General features: G+C 32.9%; 1 protein-coding gene across 1 annotated transcript in view; it reads left to right on the top strand.

The window, feature by feature from the left end:
• Positions 1 to 27,816, top strand: part of LOC108547994 (acid sphingomyelinase-like phosphodiesterase 3a) — a 103,845-nt gene that overhangs the window by 28,788 nt on the left and 47,241 nt on the right. Inside the window, exons 5-6 of the mRNA XM_017900746.1 lie at positions 9,054 to 9,259; positions 10,814 to 11,010. Coding sequence (XP_017756235.1) covers positions 9,054 to 9,259; positions 10,814 to 11,010 — 403 coding nt within the window. The remainder of the gene's footprint in view (positions 1 to 9,053; positions 9,260 to 10,813; positions 11,011 to 27,816) is intronic.

Raw genomic sequence — 27,816 nt, forward strand, 5'->3', positions numbered from 1 at the left:
ACTGCGTTAGAATTTTTAATTATGTGTACAGAATTTCCAAAAAGCTTATTGCCACAGAAATGAAAATTTAAGCACGAGGAAAGCAATTTAGCTGAAGTTTCATTTACGTTATAAGATTAGTTACTAATTTTCTGTTTTTTGATCATGGTTATTACGAATTTAATCCTTATAAAAGAAGAAAAATTTTTCGATCGTGAATACATTTTTGATGACAACACCTGACTTAAATCTGATAAATCGAATTTTGGACTCCATAGCTCGCCGATTAAATTGCAGCTTCCAGTTGCATACACGGTACAGTTTTATTTATTTTCTGCGGTTTACAACATTCGATTTTTGAAATCTTTAATCCTCCTCAGTTCACTTTCGAGCTTGCATTTCATGTTCTGTTATGTTCTTTCATGTGTGCTTCAAATCTGAAAAATTCGGAAGCAGTCATTAATTTCATAATTGTAAAGTACATTTACATTTATTGGACTCTGAAATCATTATTACGTAGAAATTAATCGAAAATAAATTTTCATTTTTATCGAAAACTAATATTCAAATAGTTCGAATACCATTTTATTGTATTTAATTTAATTTCATTTAATTTTACTTTATTTTGTTGCATTCGATAACTATATTCATCGTAAAATGATATTAAAAGTTACATTCATTCGAATGAAGACACGCATCACGAACATGAGAAATAAAACAAAGTAGACAAGGAATGAAATAAATTATGTACATTTTGGAAGAAAAAGAAGAATTCTTTCCTAGTGAATTTTTTGAGATATCTATCGATTTCTCTCAGTTTGTGTAATTTAAATTAACCTGTATATTTTCTCGACAAAATTTTGTACAGAGTATAATAACATGCTTGGCAACGTTAATTTCGCAGCTAATTATCAATTTTCTATTTCGTAACGTAACACGTACGATTTCTAACACGAACGCATGTTACTCGATACCTTAAATAATTAAATTTCGTTTCACGGTTTAAATGACTCGTGTAACTATTACATTTCTCTGAAATTAGAAAGATTGTCAAGTCGTACGAGTTGAGTTTAAATTTTCTGCTTTCAATGAAAATGGCAAACGCGGAGGAGCAACTTTCAGCAGATGCAACGAGCCCAGACAATGTAATATTCCGGAATCAAATAAAAATTAATGAAGGAAATTCTCGCTTCCAGGAGAAAAATCCAGTCTCTAAGAGGATCTAATTGCAGCAATTTTTGTAATGGCGTTCTGCTAAAGCGAGGTACAAAGTTTCCCAGCTTTCTCATTAAGTTCCAGCAACACGTGTACACAGGAACTAGCTGCGAATCTTCTGTTCATTCTTCTCGATTTACACCATTCGATATTTCAACTTCTTATTCGAGTTCTTCATTTAAAAACGGTTCACGTACATAAATCTCGTAGAAGCTTGCTAGCACATTTAAAAAATGCAGAGATTGAAAAGTTTCATTAACTCTGGAACCTTGATCGTTTAACTTCGAAATTTCTTTTCTTTAGCGAAAACAGATGAAAAGAAAGCGAGCGATTTAAAGAGAGAGATGTAAAACGGTAGACGTAATTTCACATTTAGTAGACTTTTATGACAAAATTGCGATGTAACCTTGAAATTTTGCGAAGGTAGAATCGTCATAATTTAGTAATTTAATTTCAGGTATCCTATGCAAAACGCTGCACAAAATGAAATAAAAGTATTAAAAAATAGGGTTGGGTTCAAAAAATGAATAAAAGTACAGTATGTTCACTTTATAATTTTGTGATTATAAGGAAAAATGCCTAATGTCAGAATTTTTAAAAATTCTGGTGCCTTTGTTGATTGAGTTGAACAATGCACGATTTATATATTTATCAGGAATGAGTTATACGCATAAAAACCAATTTTATACGTTTTGCACAGTTATGCAATTTGACTACCTGCTAATAAGAGGAATCGATGTTTAGGACTTTAAACAACATCTCGAAAATGAGTATAAGTGATATGCGGCGTTTTACTTTGTTGTAACAGAATTAAGAGAAACATGCTTATTAAAGCAATCCATGATTAATGAAAGCTATTACATGTTAGTATCGTCTAATTTTGATTCTTTTTTTTATATGGTTAACGGTTGTAAAGTATCACATAAAGTTATAACGTCTCATGTTCAAAATTAATATCTATATATATTCGTTAATTTATATATTATTTTTTCTGTATTAGTTGAAAAAATAGCAACTACTTTTTATTGGAAAATCTTCGAGTTGCTATTTCTTTGTAGGAAAGAGACTTCTGGGAGCAAAAGGTTAACCCTTTGCACTCGAGAGGTCACCATTTCATAAAACTTGGAAGATCGATATTAATTAATATATCAAATTTAATGTAATGTAACAGTATGCGAGGTATCGAAATCAAATAATTCTACAATTCCATTATTATAATATTCTTTATTTACTGCTTAAATAGGTATCGTCAGTTTTTTAGTAGAGAATCTTTGAATTTCTACTCTTCTTTAGCCAAAAAATCGTCGAGTGCAAAGGGTTAATAATGCATGAATCAAATATGAATAAAAGATTTCGATATTCAACAATTAAAATGTAAAATATACACAAATTTAAGATAATATACATGAATGAAAAAATATGAAATGACGATAATTGCAATTGAAAATTCTCATTTGGTGGCGTTTTATATAAAGATTTTCCATTTTGTGAACCTGTGTTGCATGAAGAATACCTATGATTGTTCACTTTTTAACAATTTCTGGGGTTTCGTTCGCAAGAATTTGTCCGAAGCGTTTTAGTAAATCGAAGTTAAAACGTCAGGTTACCAGGTGTGAGCTAAGCATTAAGTGGAAGCCGTATGTGTGCACATGCGACATCAACGGTTTCTCGAGACACTCTCTTGGATTTATCGTATCCGGTTTTGAACACTTCAATTAACTCTAACGATTTCGTGCTTGGAATTTAATTACTTAAATTGTAGATTCGCTTGCTTTGTAATAAACATTAATGTGGAGTTAAAGTTTCTCGAGTTAAATAAGAATAGAAGCGTAACAATAAAAGAGTTCTTAAGAATAGAGAAAAATTCGAGACGCTTAATAGATCATTAATGGAAAACTATGAACTGTATGAGTTTTAATTCATACACTTTGCTATTTCTGAAATTGTAATCCCTTTATTATAAGAAAAAAGCATTACTATTCACTGTGTCATTATTACCACTTTTACTATCATTTTCAACATTTGCTACATCTATCGACATTTCTAATAAAATATTTGTGTTACATTCAATATATTTACGCTGCACATTTATTACGTTTTGAATATTTAATAAAAGATTTATATAACATTTCAGATTAAATATAATGGTTTATTATCATTTAATTTAAACATATGTTACATTTAATAAACGATTTTCAATGCTCTTTTTATTTATTTATTTAAATGTAATTAATTTTTATTTCTTATAAGATATTGCATAAAGTTTGGATACATGATATGGATCGTCGTCTTCCGTTATCATTTGAAAATCAAAAGATGTCGATTCACGTCTCTCGTTAACAATCTGTTAAGCATTCAATTATGCGAAAAATTACTTACGTGTATATACATAATGTGTTGGTATCCCTTTGTAATTCCTTTCTGATTATAACAGTTCACTAATTAACACGAATAAAGGTTTATTGGCAAATGACAGTTAAATCTGATTTTCATACTGGGAATAGAATGTACAGCAAGAATGTAAGATCAACCTTCTCTCTCCTCTTTTGCTCACTCGCTCTCTCGCTCTACTAGGGAGCACGAAAGCCTTCCTCAACAACTCCAATGACAATCTCAATTCAAAGGACAATCCTCCAAACAGCAGTGCTCTAACGACATAAACGACGCTCAAGTATAAGGAAACGACATTGTTCTTTTCCACCCTCATATTCTCATGCATGCACCCTCACTCGCTTATACCCAAATATGGACCTTCTCGGTAGACTTCCTGTATCATCGAGTACTTTCTTTTTGCTACGTCTGCGCGGTGTCTTTATTGACTCTTGCTTTCCCTTTCACAACCCACTTTTTACAAGTCTTTGTAACCGCAAACCACTAAGCATATGTACACTCAGGCACGAGAATACCTAGACATTCACATATACCCGTTTTAACAACGGTTATATGCGTATTAAATTTGAAATAAGTTTCAAAAAATGATAGTTTCAGAATAAAAATAAGTTAAAAAATAAGTTCCAAAATAATGTTGACTCATATTTTCTTACTTATAAGAGCTTCAAGACCATTTTTCATTGAATACACAAGCGTCAGAATGATTCGTACTATTAAATATAAATATACCGTAAATATCATATACAGGTAGCCCTCCTACAACACGGCACCCTATAACACGGTATCACTATAACACGATTCATAAATTGCGGGAACCCTTCTATAACACGGCATTCTATAACACGGTTTCGCTCTAACACAATAAAAAAATTGCAAAAACCTTTGTACAGCACTGTACTTCTACATGACCAGTGACGACGAAGAAATTTATTAAATTAAAGTTGCATTAAATTAAAATAATATTTTTGTCTTTTTTGTTTTGTGATGTACATACATTTATATTTTTAATAAAAATTAAGTTGTTATGTAGACTTTAAAAAAAATTTATTTTTAGTAAGTTTTCGGAATGTAACCCCCCTTTTTGTACTGCGTCTAGGTCTCATACAACGCGGTTTCACACAACACGGAATTTTCTGGGAACCTATCTATCGTGTTATAGGAAGGCTACCTCTACACTGTTAAGTTATTTTTTTATTTTACCAATATAAGCTTGGAATTTCCTTCTTATTTCGTGTATCTTATCGTTCAAAACATTTCAGTATAACTTATACATATGTATGTACATTTCAGTAGTTGAAAGTAACAAATGAAATCGTTCAAATACTTTTCTGTATAAGTGTACATACTTTAACCAATGAATTGTAAATTTGTCCGTCTTTAATGTACGGACATTGAAATTCTACACTGATCCAGTATCCCAATAAGTAAATATATTTTCAACGTCTTTAGGCACTTGTGATCATTTCCTTTTTTCTTTGTTAGCATTCATTTTGACAATCAATAAAGATACATTACATTTTCCAGAAATATAATATATAGGTACTACATAGTATTATGTAAACACATACAAAATTTTTAGTATATGTTGTTTTAAATATTTATGCTTAATTAATAATTTTATTACCTCAAATCTAGTCGGTGTATAGTATGTTAATATATAGAATATACCTGAATGTACCATACAAGCAACTAAAACGTAACTCTTCGTATAGAAATAAATAAAAAACGTAGAATAATGTCTGTTCATCTAAAACTTAATTTTCAAGAAAATCGGTTTTAGGTATCCGCTCTGTATGCATACACTTACGCGCAAAGCTGAGGTTCGTAAGATGAGGTTCATCGAACAAACAAGATGAGATGCCTCGTATAAAGATAAATCGAAAGTTTGGAATACAATTTTTTCACGTAAAGCTTAAATTCAGCAAAAACTAATTTATATCATTAAAGTACTTTTTTTTATCGATTCAGCGTTTTAAATATGTAAATGTTACTCAACGATATTTCAGAATTGATTTCTTCAATAATTTTCGAAGGTTGCCAAATTCTTCGCTTCTGACCTTTTCTATTTTTAAAAGTCAATATCCATTCGCTTGTATAATGATTTGTACTCGAGATAAATTATAGAGTGAATTTTTAAAAATATGAGGCCGAGAATGAATGTATAATGAACGTCTTTCTGACTCTTCTTTGCTTAAAGGCTCTTTATTTATTTCCAATCCTCACATGATTAATGAAGATTCCTGATATGATTACATAAACGGCGAGAGTAAAGTGAAAATTGTGACAGCAATAGAGCTAGATTAAATATTAACTATTAATTTGTGACGATGATTGAATAGATATCAATTCTCTAATTTTAAACCATTTCATTTTCGTGCTGTCTGAGGACCGAATAAAATGATTAGTGCTAACACGGCTAAATAAAGTTTCTTATTTAAATATTATTTGTGAAGGTGCTTGTTTTTAATTTCAATACTTTATTGTATATTAATCGTGTAATATGTTACTAATAGTTTATTTTTATATACTCTATAATTAAGTAAAATATGTTTATTTATTTATTAGGTAGCAAAGTTAATATTGTATTATGTTCCAGCCCAGGGGCAGTGTTTATAGCATAACTTTAATTTTAATTTTCGATAATTTCAAGGACTTTATATTAAAGGAGTTATAGCGCAAAGAAATAGTAGTCAGTGGAAACGGTGGAAAAACTGTATAGATCTATATTGAACGGGCGAAGGATTAGAAATGGCCTGTTTAGGAGACAAAAGACAAAAAGGGGACAAAAGACAAAACGCAGGGGAAGACATCGCTAGGATGTAGAGCTTACTTTACTATTTAATTTTACTACAACGCTTTATTATTTTGTACTACGACTGCAACTCCGAAGCTTAGAAGTCATATATCTAAATACAAAAGTGCAAAAAATTTGCAACTACCAGAACCGACAGATTAGACCCACGTGCACCTATCCACCACCACATGGACCACGGACACCTACTTATAATTCACGTCATTGACCACCGAAAGGTACCTTCACATTTTCCCACTTCTCAACCAAAAGTCCATCCGATACACCCACGTCCAATCAAAAAGCTCTATGTTTTCCACATTAACATCTAATCTATACCAATCAAAACAAACTCGAGAAAACATGGAACAGAACACGAATAGACATTACAGGAAGCAAAAATCAGTACGTATTCGACACTCGTCACCGAAACATCATAAATATTGTAAAGGCGTCTTCGAGACGATACTCAACTAACATTTCATATTTAATTATTGTATAGTTTAGTTACAATAAAAAACCACAAACAAGTAAAAAATAAATAATACACCTTTAATTACACTCGCGATCCGTAAAAATCTAAACTAATCGCGCAATATTAAGTTTGCGCATGATGCGTTCTTGACAATTCGAGAAATTCAATGGATTGAACGCTACATATAAATATAAATATGTATTATATATTATACTTTTTGTACAATTGCTCATGCATACAGGTATATGAAATAAAATATGTTAGTATATGTACATATACATAGATATACTGAAGTATATAAATATAAATAATAGTAAATAGTAGTAAATAGTCACCTTTTACATAAATTAAATAAATAAATTTTATCGACTAAAAGTACATTATACTGAATATATTAAATAATATTATATGGAGTAAATTGGAAAGTCGCAAATTCAAATTCAAATTTACAAAACGTTAAAGTTACTAAACAAATTACGAAGAAGAGTAACACATTGATTAATCTTCTGTATTTTTAATTGATATCAGCTTCTAATATAATTTAATAAACATTTTATTCAGTTTGACATTTTCTATTATAAGAATTTGTTGTATACATTATCTTGGGTTCAGGACAGAAATAAGTTACCACTACTAGTCTTTAATACTTAGTACCCTTTAATGCTTTTGAATAATACTTAAGCCAAGAAACACAGACAAAAGAAATTGAAATTATGAGATTGAGCAGCTTGTTACCAATTAATATTGGGCAGCTTTGGACAAATTAATATTGGGCAAAATAATATTGGCAGCTTGTTACCAATGACAAGGGAGGTTATGAGTATTTCGTTGCCAAGGACAGTAGATGTACTTATGCAGCTTTAAACAGTGTTTCGAATAACTGATGCCACGAAATTCCTTCTGCAAAATGAAAAATTGAAAATAAAAAATCACGTCGTATTTCCTTTCCGTCCATTAGCGAATATTCCAAGAAGGAACGAATGAGTATGTGTGTGAGCTTTTCCTCGAGGAAAAAATGTCCAATCGATAGTTTAAAACTTCAAAGCTGTGACACATGTAACTCTATTTATATTTTAAAAATATTTAAAGAAAAGTAACAAAATTCTTTTGTTCGTTACGTATTGAAGCTTTCCTCAAATTTTGTTAAAAAATGTTAAAACGTTAAACGATTCGAAATATTAGTCATAAAAATTGCTACAATTTAGAATACAACAAAATACACGCTATGTCTCTATACATCCTTTTCACACTCATAATCAGAATTTACATTAATCTTTTAGTATTACACTTGTCATAGCCAATCAAATAGTCGTTTCTTAACTGTTAATTTAAAATTCTGTATTTAACATTATTAATTCTGTCTGCTGACTTCACAATTTTTCTTATAACATACACATAGTTAATTTTTATATATACTGTACTATACTATACTATGCTATATATATAAATTGAGTTCCATCTACTACTAATATACAAAGATATACACATATATATTATAATGGAGTCACCAAAATGTGTTTCAATTGCAAGAAATATGTTTGTAGAAAGATTGGAATAGTGAAACCTGCAATTTATATGAAATGCAATGAACAAGAAAGAGATATCTGTTACTATTTTCAAAATATTTCACAAAATATATTATATTCACAAAATTGCACGACTGTCAGTTTCTTTTATTTCACGTTTTCTCTTGAAACTTAAATATTAATTTCTTTTCTTATTACTTCAAACTTATTTTATTTATATATTACTATCCGCACTTTTATACTTCAACTTAGGGTTTGGTTAGGTGTAAATAAATTGTTGGTAGTTTTAATACGAAAGTAAGAAGTAGAAAGTAGAAGAGTCAATTAGAAAATAAATCCTTTGAAAATAATCAAATGACATAAAGAAAACACTTCCATATGTTTCTCAAAATGGAAGCGAAAAGTGAAAAGGAGACAAAAATTAACAGGAATGAATTATAAGGAATGAAATATACAGATATATGTAGAAAGAATTTTATCTCACGATTTCGCTTGTTTTTTAACCGCATGCAGTTCGAAATGTAAAGATGATCGATTACAGCGTGGCGCGTGCATTCGTACACGTTTCGCGAAGTGTCGTTTCTTCGTGTTTACCAGCGGAATCGTAGTAATTCTCGCGGGTCCTGCCCAGCCGTATGTAACCAGCACACACTAACGAGCCTGTAACTACTTGCAGTGACGCGCTGACGCGCTTTACTAACATGAGCGCCGAGTTGCGTCTGCAGTGTTTGCGGAATTTGACCGAACTGTTGTCTCGCACGTTTAAGGAACAATTTGTGTTTCCGGCGCTCGGACACGACGACATTGGGGTGAGCTTCTCGCAGCACGCCGAGCTCTGGAAGCAATGGCTGCCGCAGGAGGCTTTGGATACCTTTAAAAGCGGTACGTACGTCCAAGTGTTTTCGTGTTTTCGCTCTCTTCTCCTTCTCTTTACTGCTCCTCTCCGGCTTTTACATCCCGCCGAAAGATATTTCCCGATGCCAAGCGTTTTACGATGGCGAACCATTCGGAAATCGGATTAAATCGAAAGCAGGGTACGCACTCTTAAGACTGGATCTTTCGAGGAAGCGTACGTCTCCGATGGATCGGTTATTTTAGTAATTTCGATAGAAGAACACTACTTCTCCGTTTTAGTTACCTTCGTTTCTCTGTTTGCGTTTGAAGTAGTTCAAAAAGGAAAGAAATGCGAACGAAATCATACGTGCATTTTAAGTTTATCACGAATTTCGAAGATTACTTGTTTTTTCCTTTTTGTTTCCATTTTAGAGGTTAGAATACTTCGTACGCGAGAAAGCATAATTACTGACAAGAGTTGAGAAATATACTTCCTATCGGGAATGTATCTTTTCTTCAAGGTAATATATTTTACGAGAGTCATAATTAATATCAAATCGAAGAAATCAAATCTCTATAACGAAGGTTTTCAAGGTTTTCGTTATATTTTAATAAGTTGTCGAAGAATTTCTGAATTCGATAACTATTGTACGTGATGCTCAACCGGTACTTCAAATTATTTTTTCCAATGATTCTGATTTCTAATAAGATCAAAATATTTCGCTTTGATTGTTCAATACCTGCAGCCATTATTCATTCGAAATGACTAGATTTTATTTTCAAAGCGAATGGTTATATTATAGTCTTTCAAAATTTCCCGAAGTTCCAAACCTATTTGATGCCATGTTCCAATTATTACCGCTGCAAATATTGATTTAGAAAATTCACGCTACATCTACTATATATCTGAAATTTATATATATCTCAGCACATAAAGTAATTTTGAACGTATTTGTATTTAAATCTATTAAGCGAGTGCTTGTTTGTTAACTCTTGTCAGTAAACCTGCATCTATTTCGTTTTAGTACCCTTACCTCGCTATTTCTCTCTCTACCAAATATTAATGCTCGTTATATTTATACCTTCCGCTGCTCCTTTCTGTTTTTACTATTCAGAGCCGAACAAAAAAGCTAATTTACACAGCACACGATCAACAACAACTTCAGTCCAACGGTACAATACACTTTTACCCTGGCAACGATCTCATTCACCGATCAATCCCTCTAATAACCCGTACAAACCTATTCAAATTCATTACTTACACTGAAAATCAATACCTCTTCGATACTTCTCGCCCAACACAGAGCATTCCACTTTGGCTTCAATCAGCCACCATATCCGCGAGCCGTATACCCACTCGAATTTTTACGAACACGCGAACGAATAAAATTCAAGCTCGCTGCTGGAGCAAACAAAAATTTCTTCCTTGAACAATTCTTCCCTATACCATCCACTTGCTGCTTCCGTCGTTTCAATAAAAGTCCAATAACAGCGGCGATCCGAGTGAATTGCGAAAGGAGATCGCGGAAAGGAAAAAAGCGGGCGTATTCCGCATAAACTGCCGGCTCCAACTCATCCGACGATTCGGTGCACTTGTTACAGCCGGATATTACACGATAGAGCAACGCTCGGAGAAGTATCGAATCATTTTCCTCAACACGAACTTGTGGCTAAAGACGGACGACAATCGTACGCTGCATCGCTCCGGAAGGAGCATGATCGACAACACGCAGGACCCTTTCAACCAATGGTCCTGGTTCCAGACGACCCTCGACACGGCCAGAAGCAAGAAGGAAACGGTAAGACTCGATTTCCTCTACGATTCACCCCGATATTAAGTTCGCCCACGTAACACCGTATTATCGTGCTCTATCGTTCTGGCTTCCCAGCTCTTATTATTTTTCGTCGGAACAATATCCGGCAGTCCTTTAACTTACGTAATGTTATTAAAGTCGGCAGCTTCGTAAACTTTTGTTTATTCCGACTACCGACCCAGATTGTATAGCCGGGCGAGAGATTGCGTATCAAATTCCATCCTTCGTCGATGCTTCCTTCGGGCTGTTGCCGCTGCTTTTCCAAAAGTTTTGCATACTTCACGGAACACGGACTTCACTCGCTAATTCTCTCGAGAGTATTAAACTCGCGTTTTTTTCTGCCACTTTCATTCTTTATGCCCAAGTACCGTGGCACTCTCGAGAGACCTTTTTTGGGAACAACTCTGCGATAATTTCTTCACCCTTCTTTATAATTCTCTTATATTTTTTCTAATCCTACGATATTTCTCTCGAACATGAACGCGCGAGATTGTTGCATTTATTGCGAGGAGATGGAATTTCATATTTTACTTTAATTTGAAAAGTGCTCGCGTAGTTTGTTGGTAATCGTATTTAAATCACGTGGAAATTGTTAATTGCTTCGAGAGATATATGCAGCAACGTATAAAATGTCTGCGAGAAATGGCATTATCTCGTGGAATGATTTTTATCCCAGAGTAACTTGTCTTTTAGAAAATTTTATTACGACGTTGGAAAATTCGAAGTCGTGGAAGTTTGCTTTGATCTCTTACACGATTATCCTGGTCTGGTGAAACGCGTCTTATAAAATATTTCGTAATAATAGATGACATTGCTCAGAAATAAGTGGCACGGATTTATCTCAACGATTCCGTGACCATTTCAGAAGTACCGCATGGCAAATAAATTAAGAATAGACGATTATTTTGGTAACACGGGATGTTCGTAAAGTAAAGATAACTATGAGTGAATTGAAACTAAAAGCAATTTAACTATTTAGCAGTTTAACTATTCAGGACAGAGGAGAGTAAATAGTGTAGTGTCCTTTTAGTAGCTGGATATGAGAGAAAGGATGTTTCTCGTCCCACTTTAAAATATAAAAATAATTTACAGCTCAGAGGTCTAGAATAGTATCGCTAACACGTGTTAGAAGCATACGGAAGAGTCCGTATTAATCTGGTCAGTGAGAAAAGGCGATAAATTATCTGTAGAATTATAGCCTTCTTCGTCTCGAAACACTAAACCCAAAAAATTTCTAGATAAATAAAAGGAAATAATCGAAAATAATAATATCGTCTTAATGACAGTACCAAACTAATACCTATATAATGGGTTATAATGAATAAATCTTAGTAAGTATCATGTGTAATTAGAGTTCTTTTTGCCTGGGAATCCATTACCAGAACATGACTGTACACACACACACGCGCGCGCGCGCACACACACACACACACACACACACACACACACACACACACACACACACACACACACACACACACACACACACACATATATATATATATGAATTAAAGAACGTACTTTCAAGAAAAACTGTTGGATAATAATAATATCGTTATAATGATAGCGTTGAGAGTAACACGTGATAGACTATATTAGACAGATCTTAATAAGTATCGATGAGTACTACTTCGACTTTTAATTTATGAACAGCCAAAGCAGGCACCGAATTGGTTCTAATAAATCTTGATGAACGACGGCAACTGATGATTGGTTGCTTTAACTCTAAACTAACTTTCTAGAAGATAGTAGAATGGAAAAGAATGGCTTTCCGTGTGAGCAGATAGGCGAATGCGCATGACGAGCGCTAAAAAGACTCTTAATTTGAGGTAAATCGACTGTGATTGAAGTTCCATTGTGATATCCCATTGCAGTCTATGGCTGTGTTTGATAGCCGTGAGACAGGATATTCCAAATTATGTGCTTACTGGTAACGCTATCCGTGTCAAATATTCGGTTTACCATTTTATATCATTTAACGGTTTTCAGAAGGTGAAGAATTTTAGTTGCTCGAGGAGTATTATTTACTAATTAAATAGTATTTACTGATTAAATAGTAAATGATAATAAAGTCTGAAATAATAATTATCTGAAAATTCCTCCTTGCGGATGGAATACGAATCTTCTCCAATTAAGTCAGGTTAAATAGATATAAATGTAGTACGGAATTATAGCTGCAAAGACAAATGTAAAACTGTATGCATATTAACACGGGTATACGTGTAATTATAGCTGAAATAGATTGTCATATTATTATACATTTTCTCGAAAACGAAGCTTCGAATCAGAAAATTTGATTTCTTTTCTCAATTACTTCTACATATAGAATCACCCCATTTCCCGTTGTACTATCGTTGAAAGGACACCTTGTATATACGGAATCACCGAACCATAATGCAAATATAAATATTATACATATAAAATAACATATTTATGCATAATAACATAAAAATATACACATATAACAATCGAAGTATTATGATGAAGGCAATTATGCAAGTACAGAGTATTCCACATAAAGATAACTATCTAAATATCTTCTTCAATCGTAATGATATATGGTATATTTATATAATACCAAATTATATGATACCAAAGCACTAATGTACCGCAAAAAAGATTTTGCACTAAACTCATTTTTTTAAAGTTTTTAGAGTTACTGATATCTCTTTCTATATCAGTATATATTTTTCTCTGCTGTATCGTGTAGCTGATATCAAAATATGTATAGATATTTCTAATGATATTACATACATCGAAGTAACCACTGACTCAAAAAATAAAAATTAAACGTATTTCGACATCAAAATATACGCTTGTATGGAAAAACGTTTCAATGACCTCAAAAACTCCATTTCTAAGAAACTTTAAAAATTCCTTTTGCAGTATATTAGTGCAATGATATCTCATAAATTATTTACATCGTATATTTTATATAGTTACAATTAAGGAAGGTAATTGCGAAGGATACCATGTATAATTACGTTTCTATTTCAATAAAAATCGACATTAACTTTACCAAGAACTGCAACAAGTTTTTAATAATCACAGGAATCTGAAATTAACTACTTTGATTAGTGGAGTAGTCCAGAATTAAAATAGTAAGTTCTAATTCTTATAAAGAAGTTAATGAATGCAGAGTTATAAAAACGTTAATTTATCTCAATACTTTGTCAAATATATCAGGATTATTTTTTGAGATCAATTTCTCTAACAAATTTTCAACAAATTTCTGTACAAAATATGCTCGCCTATTTTACCCCCTACGTACTTTAAAAATCACTTACCTACTGAATAGAAGTAACATCTCTCGTTGTAACATATTTATGTTAAAAAGTTCTCGACTAAATAGAAGTTATTCATGTTTTCACTGATTACGTTCATCTCGCGGAAGCCCTCTTCTCCTCGAGTTACATATTACGAGAGTAAATTTACTCGTATTCCGACAAACGTTCCCAAAGTCATTTTCTTTCTGGATCAATATTCTTTATGAAACCTCCCCATCTCTTCCTCCATACAATTTTATATCGTTCTTTGAAGGAAACCGGTACAGCCAGGTGGCAACGGTAAACTTTTAATTACGTTCTTCTCGAAGCTGCCCTTTCTGTGTACTTCGAAACAAGAGAACATTGCTGAAAAATGTTTGCCGCTCAACGATGAACCGCAAAATGAACCATATTTCGCATCGTTCTATCTCTCGCTCTCCTAATGATCAAATAGTAAGCCCGGAACGAAAAGCCGTTCGTTTAAAACGAGAATTTCAAGCGAATAAACAAAGGAGCCAAGAGAATACCTACATCGCAAACGATGTTACTCGCGTCTTCCTTCTCTGTTCGCATTTCCTTTACGTTCGACTAGTAGTCTCGGATCGTCTCGCTCACAAAGGTACATGGAAGGTGCATATATCTACCGCGGACGAGTTATATCGCGTTGATAAAGAGTGCGTGCATTATCGTAAGTGTTTCCGCAGAGGAAGCGTAACTGAATTGTACGATACATCTGCCTGGGAGAACGGCATCCGCTTTTCACAGGGACAAGTTCGATAATTAAAAGGATCAAGGTAAACGGATACGTACGAGCGATGCTTCGTGCACGGCCGCTTTACGAGCCTGCAAAATCTGAATCAACGAACGAGCGAGAAGGAGACGGACAGGTGAATAGATAGATAAGGGGAAAAGAGAGAGAAACGGTAGAAGAGAATCACAGGAGGTTGGTCCAAGTGGCGGTAAAGGAAGTTTATTGACGAAACGTCAATTCCCGGGGATGAAAATCGTGCGGCGCCGCGCAGTATCAATGCTGATGCCGCTTCGTTTCCTCCATTTTGGTTCCCGTCGCGATAAATTATTTACACGGGACGCAGTTATCGGGATGACAGGCTATCAGTCAATAACAGAACTTCCGACCCAAAGCTTTATAGCCTGAAAGCGACCGTTGAATTCGCCTTCTCCGCGTAGGGATATGAAGTTTCGCAGGAAATATTAATATTCGATATTGTTCGACAGCTCGATGATCATTCCATCGCGCGATGCCCTCTGCGTGTACCTATCACATGCTGCAAGTTGTCAGCTTCCACTGTATTTACATCTCCGTTGAGCTTTTCAAATTGTCACATTTTACGATCACCATGTAATTTCTTTTAATTGGTCGATTGTTAATTTTACGCTAGTACGTGATTCTGACGAGTGAAATGTACAAATGACAAATTGGAATGCCTGAAACGATATTATAGGAATTATTTTTATTTAAATCCCACCTGTTTGTGGGAGAAGGTTCGAAAGATGAAAGCATTCTTTACACGCTTCTCGAATCTTACGCGTTTTCTCTTTTTCTAAACTCTACCTCGATCAGTCACTTCGCAGGCATAACGCGCAACCTCGCCCCATAACTCTATGTATTCCAAACCTTCGAGCACATTCCTAGAATCATTCCTCGCTCGCAATCGACACTCTAACGCGATATAAAGTTGCCAATCTTTGCAATTTTTATTTTTACCAAAAGTTTATTGCGTGGTACACGTTTTGATTTATATACGTACTTAAAATAAATAAATATATATACTTTGTTTAAAAATATTTTCTCTGAAAGATCGTTTCTAAAACCCTAAATTTGGAATCTTACTTCTAACCTCACATTCTGTTCTGTTAGCATAATCTGTACCTCGCATAACGTAATTTTAATAACATTAAGTTTTCCTCGTATTCAGTATCGGTGTTATACTAGGGTTATCAGTAATAATAATGTAGAGATAGGGGTGGGTGTTAAATAATATATAAAACTATTTATTAAACATAAAATAATAATACAATGTGCGGTGACGGTAAAGACTACGAATATAGATATATATATATATATATCAGCTAAACTTTTACAACTACAACTAATAACACAATTATAACTAACAACACGATTACAACTAACAACACAATTACAACTAACAACTTCCTTCTTCACAGCTCTCTTCTAATAACTCTACTACGAACTCTAACATACTACATACTACACCATACTACGATATACTACAATAATAATATATAAAAATCGCAGACACCATAAATTAGAATGTAAAAGAATTTCAACATGTTGACTTATTCTTTGCTATTATAATAGTTCTAAGACCATATTCCATTAAATATACTAGCACTCGCACGATTTGTTTCTATATTCTTCAAGCATACTGTACATATTACATATATCATTGAATTATTTTCCGATTTTACTTATATAAACTTAAGATTGCTCTCTTGTTACATATACTACGTCTCTTCAAACATTCATTATGTTTAGTAAATGCATACAAGTGTTCAAATGATTTTCGTGAATTTATAAAAGAAGAATACACGATAATATAATGAAAAAATTTAATGATAAATTTCAAATATTGAATACAAATTGATTATACTTAACAGAATTTTTCGTAAAATATTTGCGTGATTTAAAATTAATTTCTGTGACGTGCAACGAATTTCTAACAAATAAAGATTATTTTCACGGAGTGTTGGCTTTTGTGTAACATAATTACAATAACTTTATTAAAAATATAATGGTTCAAAAATGGTTTTTGACTAAGTTCATAAGTTTTCTTTCTTTATAGCAAATGAAATAGCTAAATTGCAGGTACTCATATGATAAAAGTAACAAAATTTGAAAACCAATGGAATGATAAACATTGAATTTTTTAATTTTTATATTGGTATTGGATGATAGGTTACAATGTTTTTGCAGTAGCATTGAAATTAATTTATACATATTTCAGAACCTTTGACGTAATTTTTAAACATGCAATTGTCACAAATTTTTCTAATATATTCTTATAACAGTAATTTTAGTTATAAAATTAATTCAATAATATTAACTTTACATATAACAATTGTGGTAATGTTGACATACATTCGTTGACAAGCAGAGCTAAGTAATAATATGGTAAATTTTTGTTTTTGCTTCGTCGATTTGTATTTGAATTAAAATGTAATAGGAATTATTTATTTTTAAAAATATCGTTCTAGAATAATGTTTCAAAACAATGTGCGTAAGAAACAAATTCTTTCGTGCAATACGATGATACAATATCCACCAACAAATTACGACTGTGATAAACGAGTGAATGATGACACGATGAATGAAATTATTCGCACATGCCGAGTAAATTTTTTCTTTACTAAAAGCATTATTACGGTGTTTGATTAAAATAACATTCATCTATTATAAATTGTGCAACACGTACTTATAATTTAAAATTATCGCGTATTTAATATTACAGAGAGACTATTCCAAGCGTACTAGTAGCAAGATTTTCAGGTAGCATTTTCCAAATGGTATTACACGATATTCTGTCACTCTGTCACGAATTGCTACTATCGTTCCGTTAAAATATATTAAAATTCTACTTACATCAGCAGTAAAATTATAATGATCGTGAAAGAGGAGGAAGGTAATCAGAAATTTATTTAACATATTCGTGATTCAATATTCCACGTTTACAAATTTGTTGGTAGTTTTGTAGAATGCTATTACTCCCTGGAAGTTATTGTAGCCATCGAACTTTATCTCTCAATGATGTTGTGCTTCTTTAAACACGGTATATACTCTATACACCGGGTAGATCGATATTTAATATCCACGCTTATAAGTTACGGAAAAATGGTATAAAAAGTGGCACAGAGCAATAAGCCGAAACTACTTAAGTTTGCGTCGAACTTTAAGAACGAATCAGGTTTAAGACCCTCGTAATCGTACCTGCGCGTAGAAATATTACGAATCGATTTATCTCCAACAATAAGTCGGCTATAACCTCAATTCGTGGTGTTGCGTGTCTTTAGAAACGCCCTTCACACGCTCGCCAGCGCCTCTACACGAGCACACGGCGTACCAACTCCGATACACATCACAAATTGTTTCTTCCAAAAGTATCGGATATGAAGGTATAAGTTTCGTTTCGTATTAGCTGTCGTATAATAGGTAAAAATATTGTCCATACACCGACCGGCTAAAAGTCTCCTCCATATTTTCCAATTTTCTGGCAAAAGTGCAAGCTCTTGAATTTTCAAATCGTTTCCAAGTTTTTAAATAAATTTTCTAATAATTATATATCGCATCGTGCTATTCGCTTTATTACATTTTTTTAGTTTCTATAAAGTTTTAGTTTCAATAGAATCGAGAAATGGCGTAGTTCCCTATTTCTTATTTTCAGTGAGTTTATTGCAGCCACTGTATTGTCATGGCCCTCTTTTATTTTGCCACCAGTATTTCATTAAGCTTCTGTTCATTTTATATACCTCGTACGGGTTTTCGAATTATGAGGCTCTATAATTAGAAATTATTTTAACACTAGAACCACCGACGTGTAATATATAGGTAAATATATTATACGCAAGTGATAACGATTACATTGATATTACGAAAATATAATGAAAATCTCTCTGAATAAAAGACGATATTAACTCTTTGCACTCGAGAGGTGACTCTTAGCCGCCATTTGTTTTAATTCTGTAACGAAAATAACGCATAAGAGACTATAACTATATTAAAAATAACAATATATAAAATATTGAAATAAAATAATCCTATTCGTTCATTTGAAACGCAAACAAATGCTTTTCTTCTTTTATTTTAGCATAGAAAGTGTCAGCGAGTTTATAAAAATATAAGAAGAATTTCGAATTGCTGTTTTTGCAACGAAAAAATTTTCGAGTGCGAAGGATTTATATGTAAAGACAGCTGCATGTTCTCTCTATTATTAAAAACAAAATATCTGAATACAGTCATTTTAATTCGATTGGATCTACAAGGTAGTTCGTACGCTAGTGGACACAAAGGTTGCTATTCAGAAAACTTGAAACTTTGCAGCTCACGTATAGACGCACCTAAATGGAGTCGTTGCACGCATTCATCAGATTATCCTGCAAGGACACAAGACCCCTGCTGTGATGTTTAATGGTGTTTAGGCAGCAACACTTCCTTTCAGTCCACTAACGAGCGAATCACCCTATAGCGTTAATTACCAAGCTCTGAAATTAATTATACAGGGCCGCGAAAGATTTTTCTGAAATTTGTCACATTAATTTTCCAAGAATTTTTCACGTATATCTTATGTGTCGTCGCAATATAAATTCAATATAAACTTTTATGAAAATTTGACAATTTGTTGAAATTAAGCCCTGCTATTATGAAGAAATGTGTCTGCCGCGGTCTTCTGAGAATTGAGAACCTTTGCTGTAAATATTCTTTTGTTTTAAGCAAGATAAGCTCTTTGTAGATACGTTTTCAATATATGAGCCGTTCACTGCACAAATTGATTAACTCCATAAAACGAAAAGTGAAGAAATGCAATGAAATAATGAATATTGCTTTTTAAAATTCCCTTTATAATTTAAATCGAAATAAATATTGTAAAATGCATAAATACAAATGTAACTTTCATCTAACGGTATATAAAATTTATAAGAAAAAATAGCCAAAAGGTAATCGTTAGTAATGTTACCATTTTTATGTTATTGAAGGAGTTAATCGATTTGACAAGTGAAAAAAGTAATAAATTTAAATTTTACCAAATTTTACTTAAATTCCGATAAGACGGCACTAAAAAATTCACCGTTATCATTCATGGTTTGTTAGTGCATTTTAGTTGCATTATTGCCACGATTTACATTAGAGTACGGAGTTAATCAAAGTGACCTCTGAAATAAATTATTTATTATTCAGTGGCCAACAAATTTTTTTCGTTTAATGGTGTTAATCCTAATTATCAAGGAAAGTTATTCTAAATATAAAAAGTTATGACTATACCAAGTGCTTTGACACTTAAATTTAAGATTTCTCAAAAAGTGGAGTTAATCGATTTGTGCAGTGAACGGCTCATATATTACGATGAATTGTATCATAGTTTAAAAATAAGGATTAATAAACCACGTAAAATCCAATATTTATAACCGTATTTAATTAAATTCACAAGCTTCTAATATTTTAGCTTTGCATTTATGTTGAAAACATATATGTGAATCAAGGCCACTTTGTTCAAATCAGAAGTAGTGATTTATATTTTATATAATATTTAACTTAAAAATTATATTAAAAGATTGTTGAACCATCCTCTTGTCCATCTGAATGGAACATTTTTGACACATTAGAATATTTGATGAGTTATTCACACCGCGTTGAAGATTTAGACAGATATGAGTTACTTGCAGAATGATTAAATCTATTTATGTAAATTATGAGAAGCGTATGGCTTTTTAAACGAAAGGGGAAAAAGCGTTAAAAAATTTTACGCTCTAGGTGCACAATATTTTGGCAAACAAATGTTTACGCTTCAAATTCCGCAGCGAAATGTATTATATAACAGACAGGTTTTTCTATGTCAACCGTATTTAAATTAAGAATGACAGTGAACAAGATTTAAAGATCAAAAAAATATAACGTACTGTGTATTTCAAAATGACGTTTGACAAACACTTTTAGATTGAAAATAAATTAAAGATATCGATTATAGTAACTAACATATATAAATTTATTCAATAGAAGAAAATTTCTTTTTAACATTACAATATCTACTAGTAATTAAAGTAGGTGTTATATAGTCAAATTAACGCATTGTAGACTTTAGTGATACATTTGGCTAAGGTAATAGAAATTTTAGAAGAAAGTTAGTCAATTAAGAATAAATAACTACAAAACGTATGAGATAGAAGAACACATACTTATGTAGAAGAGAAAATATTTCGAAATATTGTCCATTAACATAATTAATCAAATTCCAGTAGCGAAAAACATTATCTCGAATTTTGAAATATTTTACTGCATTCAACACTTTGCACAATTTCTTCCAACTCACATTCGCAAAGAACAAACATCGAGTGCTCATGAGTTAATCGTAGAAACCTGTGTGGAATATCAATTGCAATAATTAACATCTATACGTAAATGCATTAAATTGAAGAAAGTTTATTTCCACGTATACATCATATAACGCTGATAATATAATAGTATAATACTTTAATGATAATCAAACTATTATAGCAGAGAATAATTTTAAATCGTTTTTAACCAATTAAATGAAAGCCTTAAAAAGAACGAGCGAATTAAAAATAATCGATTAAGAAACAAAATAGGTCGAATGAAAATGTATAAGGGCCTAATTAAAAGAAAAATACCTAAATCTTGAAATATCGTCTTTCTCTCCAATTAACCAAGGTCCAATCGAAATAATTAATATATACTTAAATAAACGTCCACTCCTAAAACGTCGAGCAATTTTTAACAACGCGTCGTGTCACTTTCGTGCAATTAATAATTCAAATGATCGAATATATCGCATAATCTGATAATTTAATCGTTAGAATCAGCGATACTGTAATTCCGCAAAATTTAAGCGATGTTCAGGCGAAGTGTCTCGTCGATCGAGTTCTAACTTGAGCGAAAATTTACTCTTCGCCCCAATAAACGGTATTCCGTCGCCTCTCGTCACGAGATCGATCTTTACCCGGAACAAACGTCTATTTCATATCGGCTACGATGAAAAGAATTCCAGCTCGTTCCACCCTATGTTTCCTTTCGGCCAGGGGATCGCCGTGGAGAACTTTATGAGTTTGCTACGCGGAATGAGATTGTCCGCGAATTTATTCCACGGCCAATTACCATTCGGTCGATGGGCTCTTTGCATTGCGAATTCGGCGGTTACGCGCTGCAATTGCCGCGATATCGGTGTCGGATGACGCGCTGCCTCCAGATATCGGTTATCGATTACGAGCCCCCGGCCGTTTAGAACCAGGAGAATCCTTCAAGCTGGCTGAATGTTACCAGCGGTGATAAATTATGGTAGGACTTTGAATTCCATACACGAGATCAGAATCTATATACCTAAACCGTTGCATGCCGATCCCATTGATCTCTCGATCGCGTCCTCGTATACTACCTGTCTCACAAGGTCTCTCACAGACTTTTCTTCGACTTAGCCTCCTGCTGATACATAAAAATGTTGCACGAGCACGGGAAGCAAACAGAGGTTATTTTAACGAAGATTTAAAGAAGAGGTTCCATCGAAAGCGTGGAACGTGTCGAAAATATCGTAATGACATGTCTCGATAGAGTAGAAATAGATAACTGGTGTTACGTCAATTACAGTGTAGGCTTTAATAAATTTGTTATTTAATTCGTTTAATTTAAAATATGAGTTTAATTCATAGTGCGTGATTTGGACGAAAATGTGTCACCAAGAATTGGACTTGTCAGTTTCAGTGTGCAGAAGTTTTATGTCGAGATTTGTATTTAAAGTTGCGTTCAATGTTTCGCGAATTTTTCGATATTTGTCTGATATTTCCAACTTTTCTCTGCATGATTTTATCGCTTATATTTTTCGAAAGTTTAGTCTAACGGTTATTTGATTTGATCAAATGCAAATTGTTCGAAATAGGTTTTCACTTTCTCTGTTTCGCGAGCGAGTAGGCGTGAAAATGATCCTGTGACAAAAAGAAGAAAAAATCACATGGTTATAAATCATTTTACGCGATTTTATGGGGGAAGATTGGTTGATAAAAATGTATGATACTATTTGATAGAAAAATTGGAAAAAAAGATTATCTTTGAAATACTTTGGTAGATATACTAGAAATCAATATTTTGTATTTATCTGTCTTCTAAATCTAATTTGATAAACAACTTTTGCAACTATATTCGAATTCAGCACACGGAAATACGTAAAAAGTCTTTCCATTCTGCAATATAACAAGGTCTCGTTGACCTCCTTTTTTTCCAACCTGTGCTATCATCTTGTCACACCCATTTTTCGAACAAACAAGTCAATTTTGTAGAAAAAGTGGAATCTGCGATTAATTCTTTTTCATATTATTAAAGGAATTATATTCCATAGAGGTACATATGTAAAATTTGCATTCATTGCGTTAGTCTCGAGAAACATTGAGAATTATAAGATTCACTATCGTTTTATCGCGTTATGTGCCCGTATCAAGTGAGAATATAATTCCTCTGAAATTCGCATGAAATGCAAGAAAAATGTTAGTTTGTTCACACGAAGTGCAAACTACATGAAATTGATATACTCAATTTGTATTAATATACTTAATTGCTATACTTAGTTTGTAAAATCAATATGAAACGTATATCATTTCCCCACCCCTTTACTACATTTCATATTTTATATATTTGTCCGTCTTTTTAATGGATCACTAGGTGACCCACATTTGTATGACTTTTTCATTACATTTCTCATGCAAAATGTGATAAAGTATTGACATTGCTTGTTTTATTCGTCAAGTTCAAAATAACGGTGTAGGTATTGATAATATGTTAAACGTACGTAAATAAAAATTATGGTGCTACCATAAACATACAATTGCCATTTGATCGTCGCCTAATCGGTGAAACCATGCTGTGAATTTCACCACTGCGAGGCGTTGCGGGAAGCTGTCGATGTTATGCAGTTATGGATAAATGGCCGCATTTATATTTATGTCGTCATATATCATGGCATTGATGCTGGCTGTTGCCATTCGTGTTGTTAATCTTTTTTCGAGTTGGTTTCTTCTTGACAATGAATGCAGTAATATAATAATACGAACAACAATACATTTAAAAAACTAAATAACTCAAGAGTAGCTTTAAAAACGGAATATACATACATATAATATAGAATATAGTTTCACTAATATTTTTATGGTAGAATCATGTATTTTCATTCATAGATAATAAAACTGTCACTAAAAGTAGAGAATAATAACGAACCTCGAAACAATTATTGTTAAACGTTACTAGAAGTATTAAGTATTTGAGAATTATTATTTAATATCGTTTGTAAATTTATTCAATGTTATGGTAAAATGATACACATTGTAGTAATAAAATTAGATGATTTTTCATATTAACGATTAACTTTTCAATAATAACATTTATTTGCAATATATACAAAAATCACTATAAAATGTATTGTCGTGTCAGTGTTAATTATACTAAAGTTAGTCATTAATAAAATTTTATTATATGATATTTTATTACATAAAATTCCAGCTTGGCTATATTTGTAAATTAAAGTCAGGTAATTCGTAAATTTTATACCATACACAATTCTTACAAAAAGCTAAAGAGTAGAGTATAAAGAGTATAGCAAATACTATTTTATTAGAAATAAAAAATAATGAATTATTTCCAATCAACAAAATTTAGAATTTAAAGAATGTTATTAAATATTCGTAGCTTATATTATGAATATGAATATAAAAATAAACTTTTCTAAGGTTTCTAAGATCCGAATAATTTGAATCTGAAAAATGGTGTTAGATTTGTTTCTTAAAGTATCGCTGTAATTTAATTTTTCAACAGTGTCGATATACACGAACGTTATTCATTATCACGAAAATATTTCACCAAATTTTTCCAAGCGCGTCTCACATTTCGTGCCATTGTGTGTAACCCATAAAATCGTAAATCGCGGCATACGAGGGGAACAGGGTATTATCGTCATCGAAATTCACCGCGACCTATAAAAACAACTTGTTCCACGATGTGCACAGAATAAATTCCATCGCGAGAATCGATCGACGACGATGAAATACGATTCCCAGAACGCTGTTACACATCACTGCTCAAGACGCTCGGCGAGGAACGGACATAACGATAAGTGAGATAATAAACGTTTTGATTGATTCGATGAACGAAATATTCTTACAAATCAGAAAGTATTTCGCCACTAATGACCCGGCCACAGTTTAAATCGTTGCGAATTTGGTGTCTCATGAAAAATTAGAATATGCAGTTTTTGATTGACACGAGGTAGGAAAAACGGTGCCCACTTCGTCTCGACTCTTCTCGACTTATATTTATTTCCCGAATAATGTCAGAGGAATTTATTCAAGTGTCCCAGAAAATTTAATACAATATAATATAAGATGATATAATGCGATACTTAAATATAATAGCTATCCTTCCCGAAGTATGTTAACCATAAAGTGCTTAAAAACTTGAATGTTTTAAAGTCGGTTTAAAAGAGTTAAATCACCAAGTATAATCGTGTTTTAATAGAAAACTAAACAGTTTATTTCCTCAAAAAAATACTGCATATATAAAAAATTGACGTATTTTATGTCGTTGCTTATAAAAATTTTATGTGTTTAATTTTTTTGTAATAATTGTTGTTCGAGAGAGAAACGTTCGTCTATATTCGCAAACACTTTGTATAATTACACTAGAATATAACGTTTATACTATTCGATTCTCCAATTTTAACTCCAATTTACCAGAGCCCGTCAAATAACCAAGTAAACGATTAATTAAATAATCGATCGTGGTTAATAAAGCAAGCTATTCGCGAATCTCAGAAAAAACGCAATAAGGAAAAGGATAGATATTAAAAAATTGTTACAAAATTTGGGATTGCTTTGTGGAAATCAAAAATTTCAAAGGAAATTGGTGAAAAATTAGAAATAATGTGATCATAATTTTTAAATTAGCAGAAAATTCGGTATAAATCTAAATCAAATTTTCGGTAGGTAGTGTGCGTTATGACGAAAGTCCAGTAACAAAAGCAATAAAATTACTTACGGAATCTTTCAATCGATTGTGCAAAGGTGATCCTTTAGACGACGATGAATTTAGTATTAACTACGTTTCGAAATATGTCATTATTAAAGTGTTTGTTTTGAAATATCACTTTAAACTTACATAATATTTTCCCCCATTCATTTATAAGACAGTTCCTTTTCACTGTTTGCTAATCATCGCAACTGTGCAATTAATCGTCTGCCAGCCATCAAATAACCCACGTTAATAATCAATGGGAAATGCGACCAAATCTACAAATCGTCGATATTAATCCGTAAATAACTGGTCCAATAATTAACATCAAATACGTAATTACAGAAACACGGTTAAACATTCGACACGTCAATGAGAATATCCTCATCGATCTGTAACAAATAAGAAAAAAAAAGAAAAAGAAAAAAAGAAAAAAAGAGGAGAAGAGAGAAATAAATGTGAAAAGTAAACGAGCCGGGATTAATGACAATAATTGACAAGGGAAATCAGCTACGTGTCAGCTTACTAATTCCAATCCCAGCGCGATGCTTCCACAATCATAAATCTTTCTCAGCTCCTTGTGAAATTCCACTCGCTGCGACATCTCCAGAGATTCCAGGTCGAGTTTTCTGAAAAATCCGGCTGGTCCGTGTGTAGTGGTCTGAGCGAAAGATAGAAATCTGATTTGCCCTGGACAGATATAATCCTTCCTCCAGCTCCTTTTCAGCGCTCGTTCCTATATCTCCTTGTTCTGTCTTTGCCTCTTTGTCTCCCAGGCCACCCTTTCGCCGTGTGGTCCGCCTAGCACGTTCGTAAAGGGATCATATAAAACGACGGTACGACAGATTGGCAAGAACGATCGTGGCAAGCTCGTGTCGAAGATCGATCGATCCACGGGACGACCGATAATACGATTACAAATTACGAGCCGTTTAGACACGTCAGCGGCTGAAACTGACCAATCAGCGACACCATTGTTACCCAGGCCGATTTATCGGCGAGCAGACGGTGAATGGCCCGGTGATTTTTGTGCCTATCGACGATGCACTTTTCGCTTGGAAATCAACGTTCGACCGACCGAGATTCCACCGGCACGCTGGGAAAAAAATTTATATGTGAGTCTGTTTTTCTGCCAGATAGCGCGGCAACGTTTATTGCCAGCCGCGAGAAATTAAATTCAGCCTCCGAGCCTCCGATGTTTTTTGCATTCGTTCGTTGGTACGCGCGATCGACGTATCGAATTGGAACGGGCCGAAAAAATTGGATAAGATTGTTTTTCGTTCCTCTAGAGGCGACGGATCGTTAAATTCCCGTTATAACTCCAGTCGTTGTTTTCATATTTCCTACGCGCAACAAGAGGTACTTCGTCGTGTATAGTTTCTTTTGTTCCTCGAGCGTGTTTCATCGTTCAGCCCGTTTAGTGTCAGTGATAGTTGCGCGCAGCTCGATATGGAACAATTTTTCAATCTTTTCTTCTCAACTTTTACTAAACAATTATACGATTTAGTGAATAATATTGATTTTATAGCGAGTCAAGTTAGTGATTTAGAGTTAAGTTTAAGATCGTTGGCTCAGGGCGGTGTTCACATCGGTGTTTAATCAGTGATAAAATCAGTTGAAGCCAAGTGAATTTTATTACGGTGAAATAAATTATTTGGGTTGCATAGAGACAGTTATAATTTTTTAGTGATAAATGTTTAATTGCGTGATTAATGTCATTTTAGAATAATGTTATAGTTTTCTAATAAAGAAGTAATTAGGTTATGATTGTAA

The sequence above is a fragment of the Eufriesea mexicana genome, unplaced genomic scaffold (assembly GCF_001483705.2).
Source record: "Eufriesea mexicana isolate 0111107269 unplaced genomic scaffold, ASM148370v2 scaffold1357, whole genome shotgun sequence".
Classification (NCBI taxonomy): Eukaryota; Metazoa; Arthropoda; class Insecta; order Hymenoptera; family Apidae; genus Eufriesea; species Eufriesea mexicana.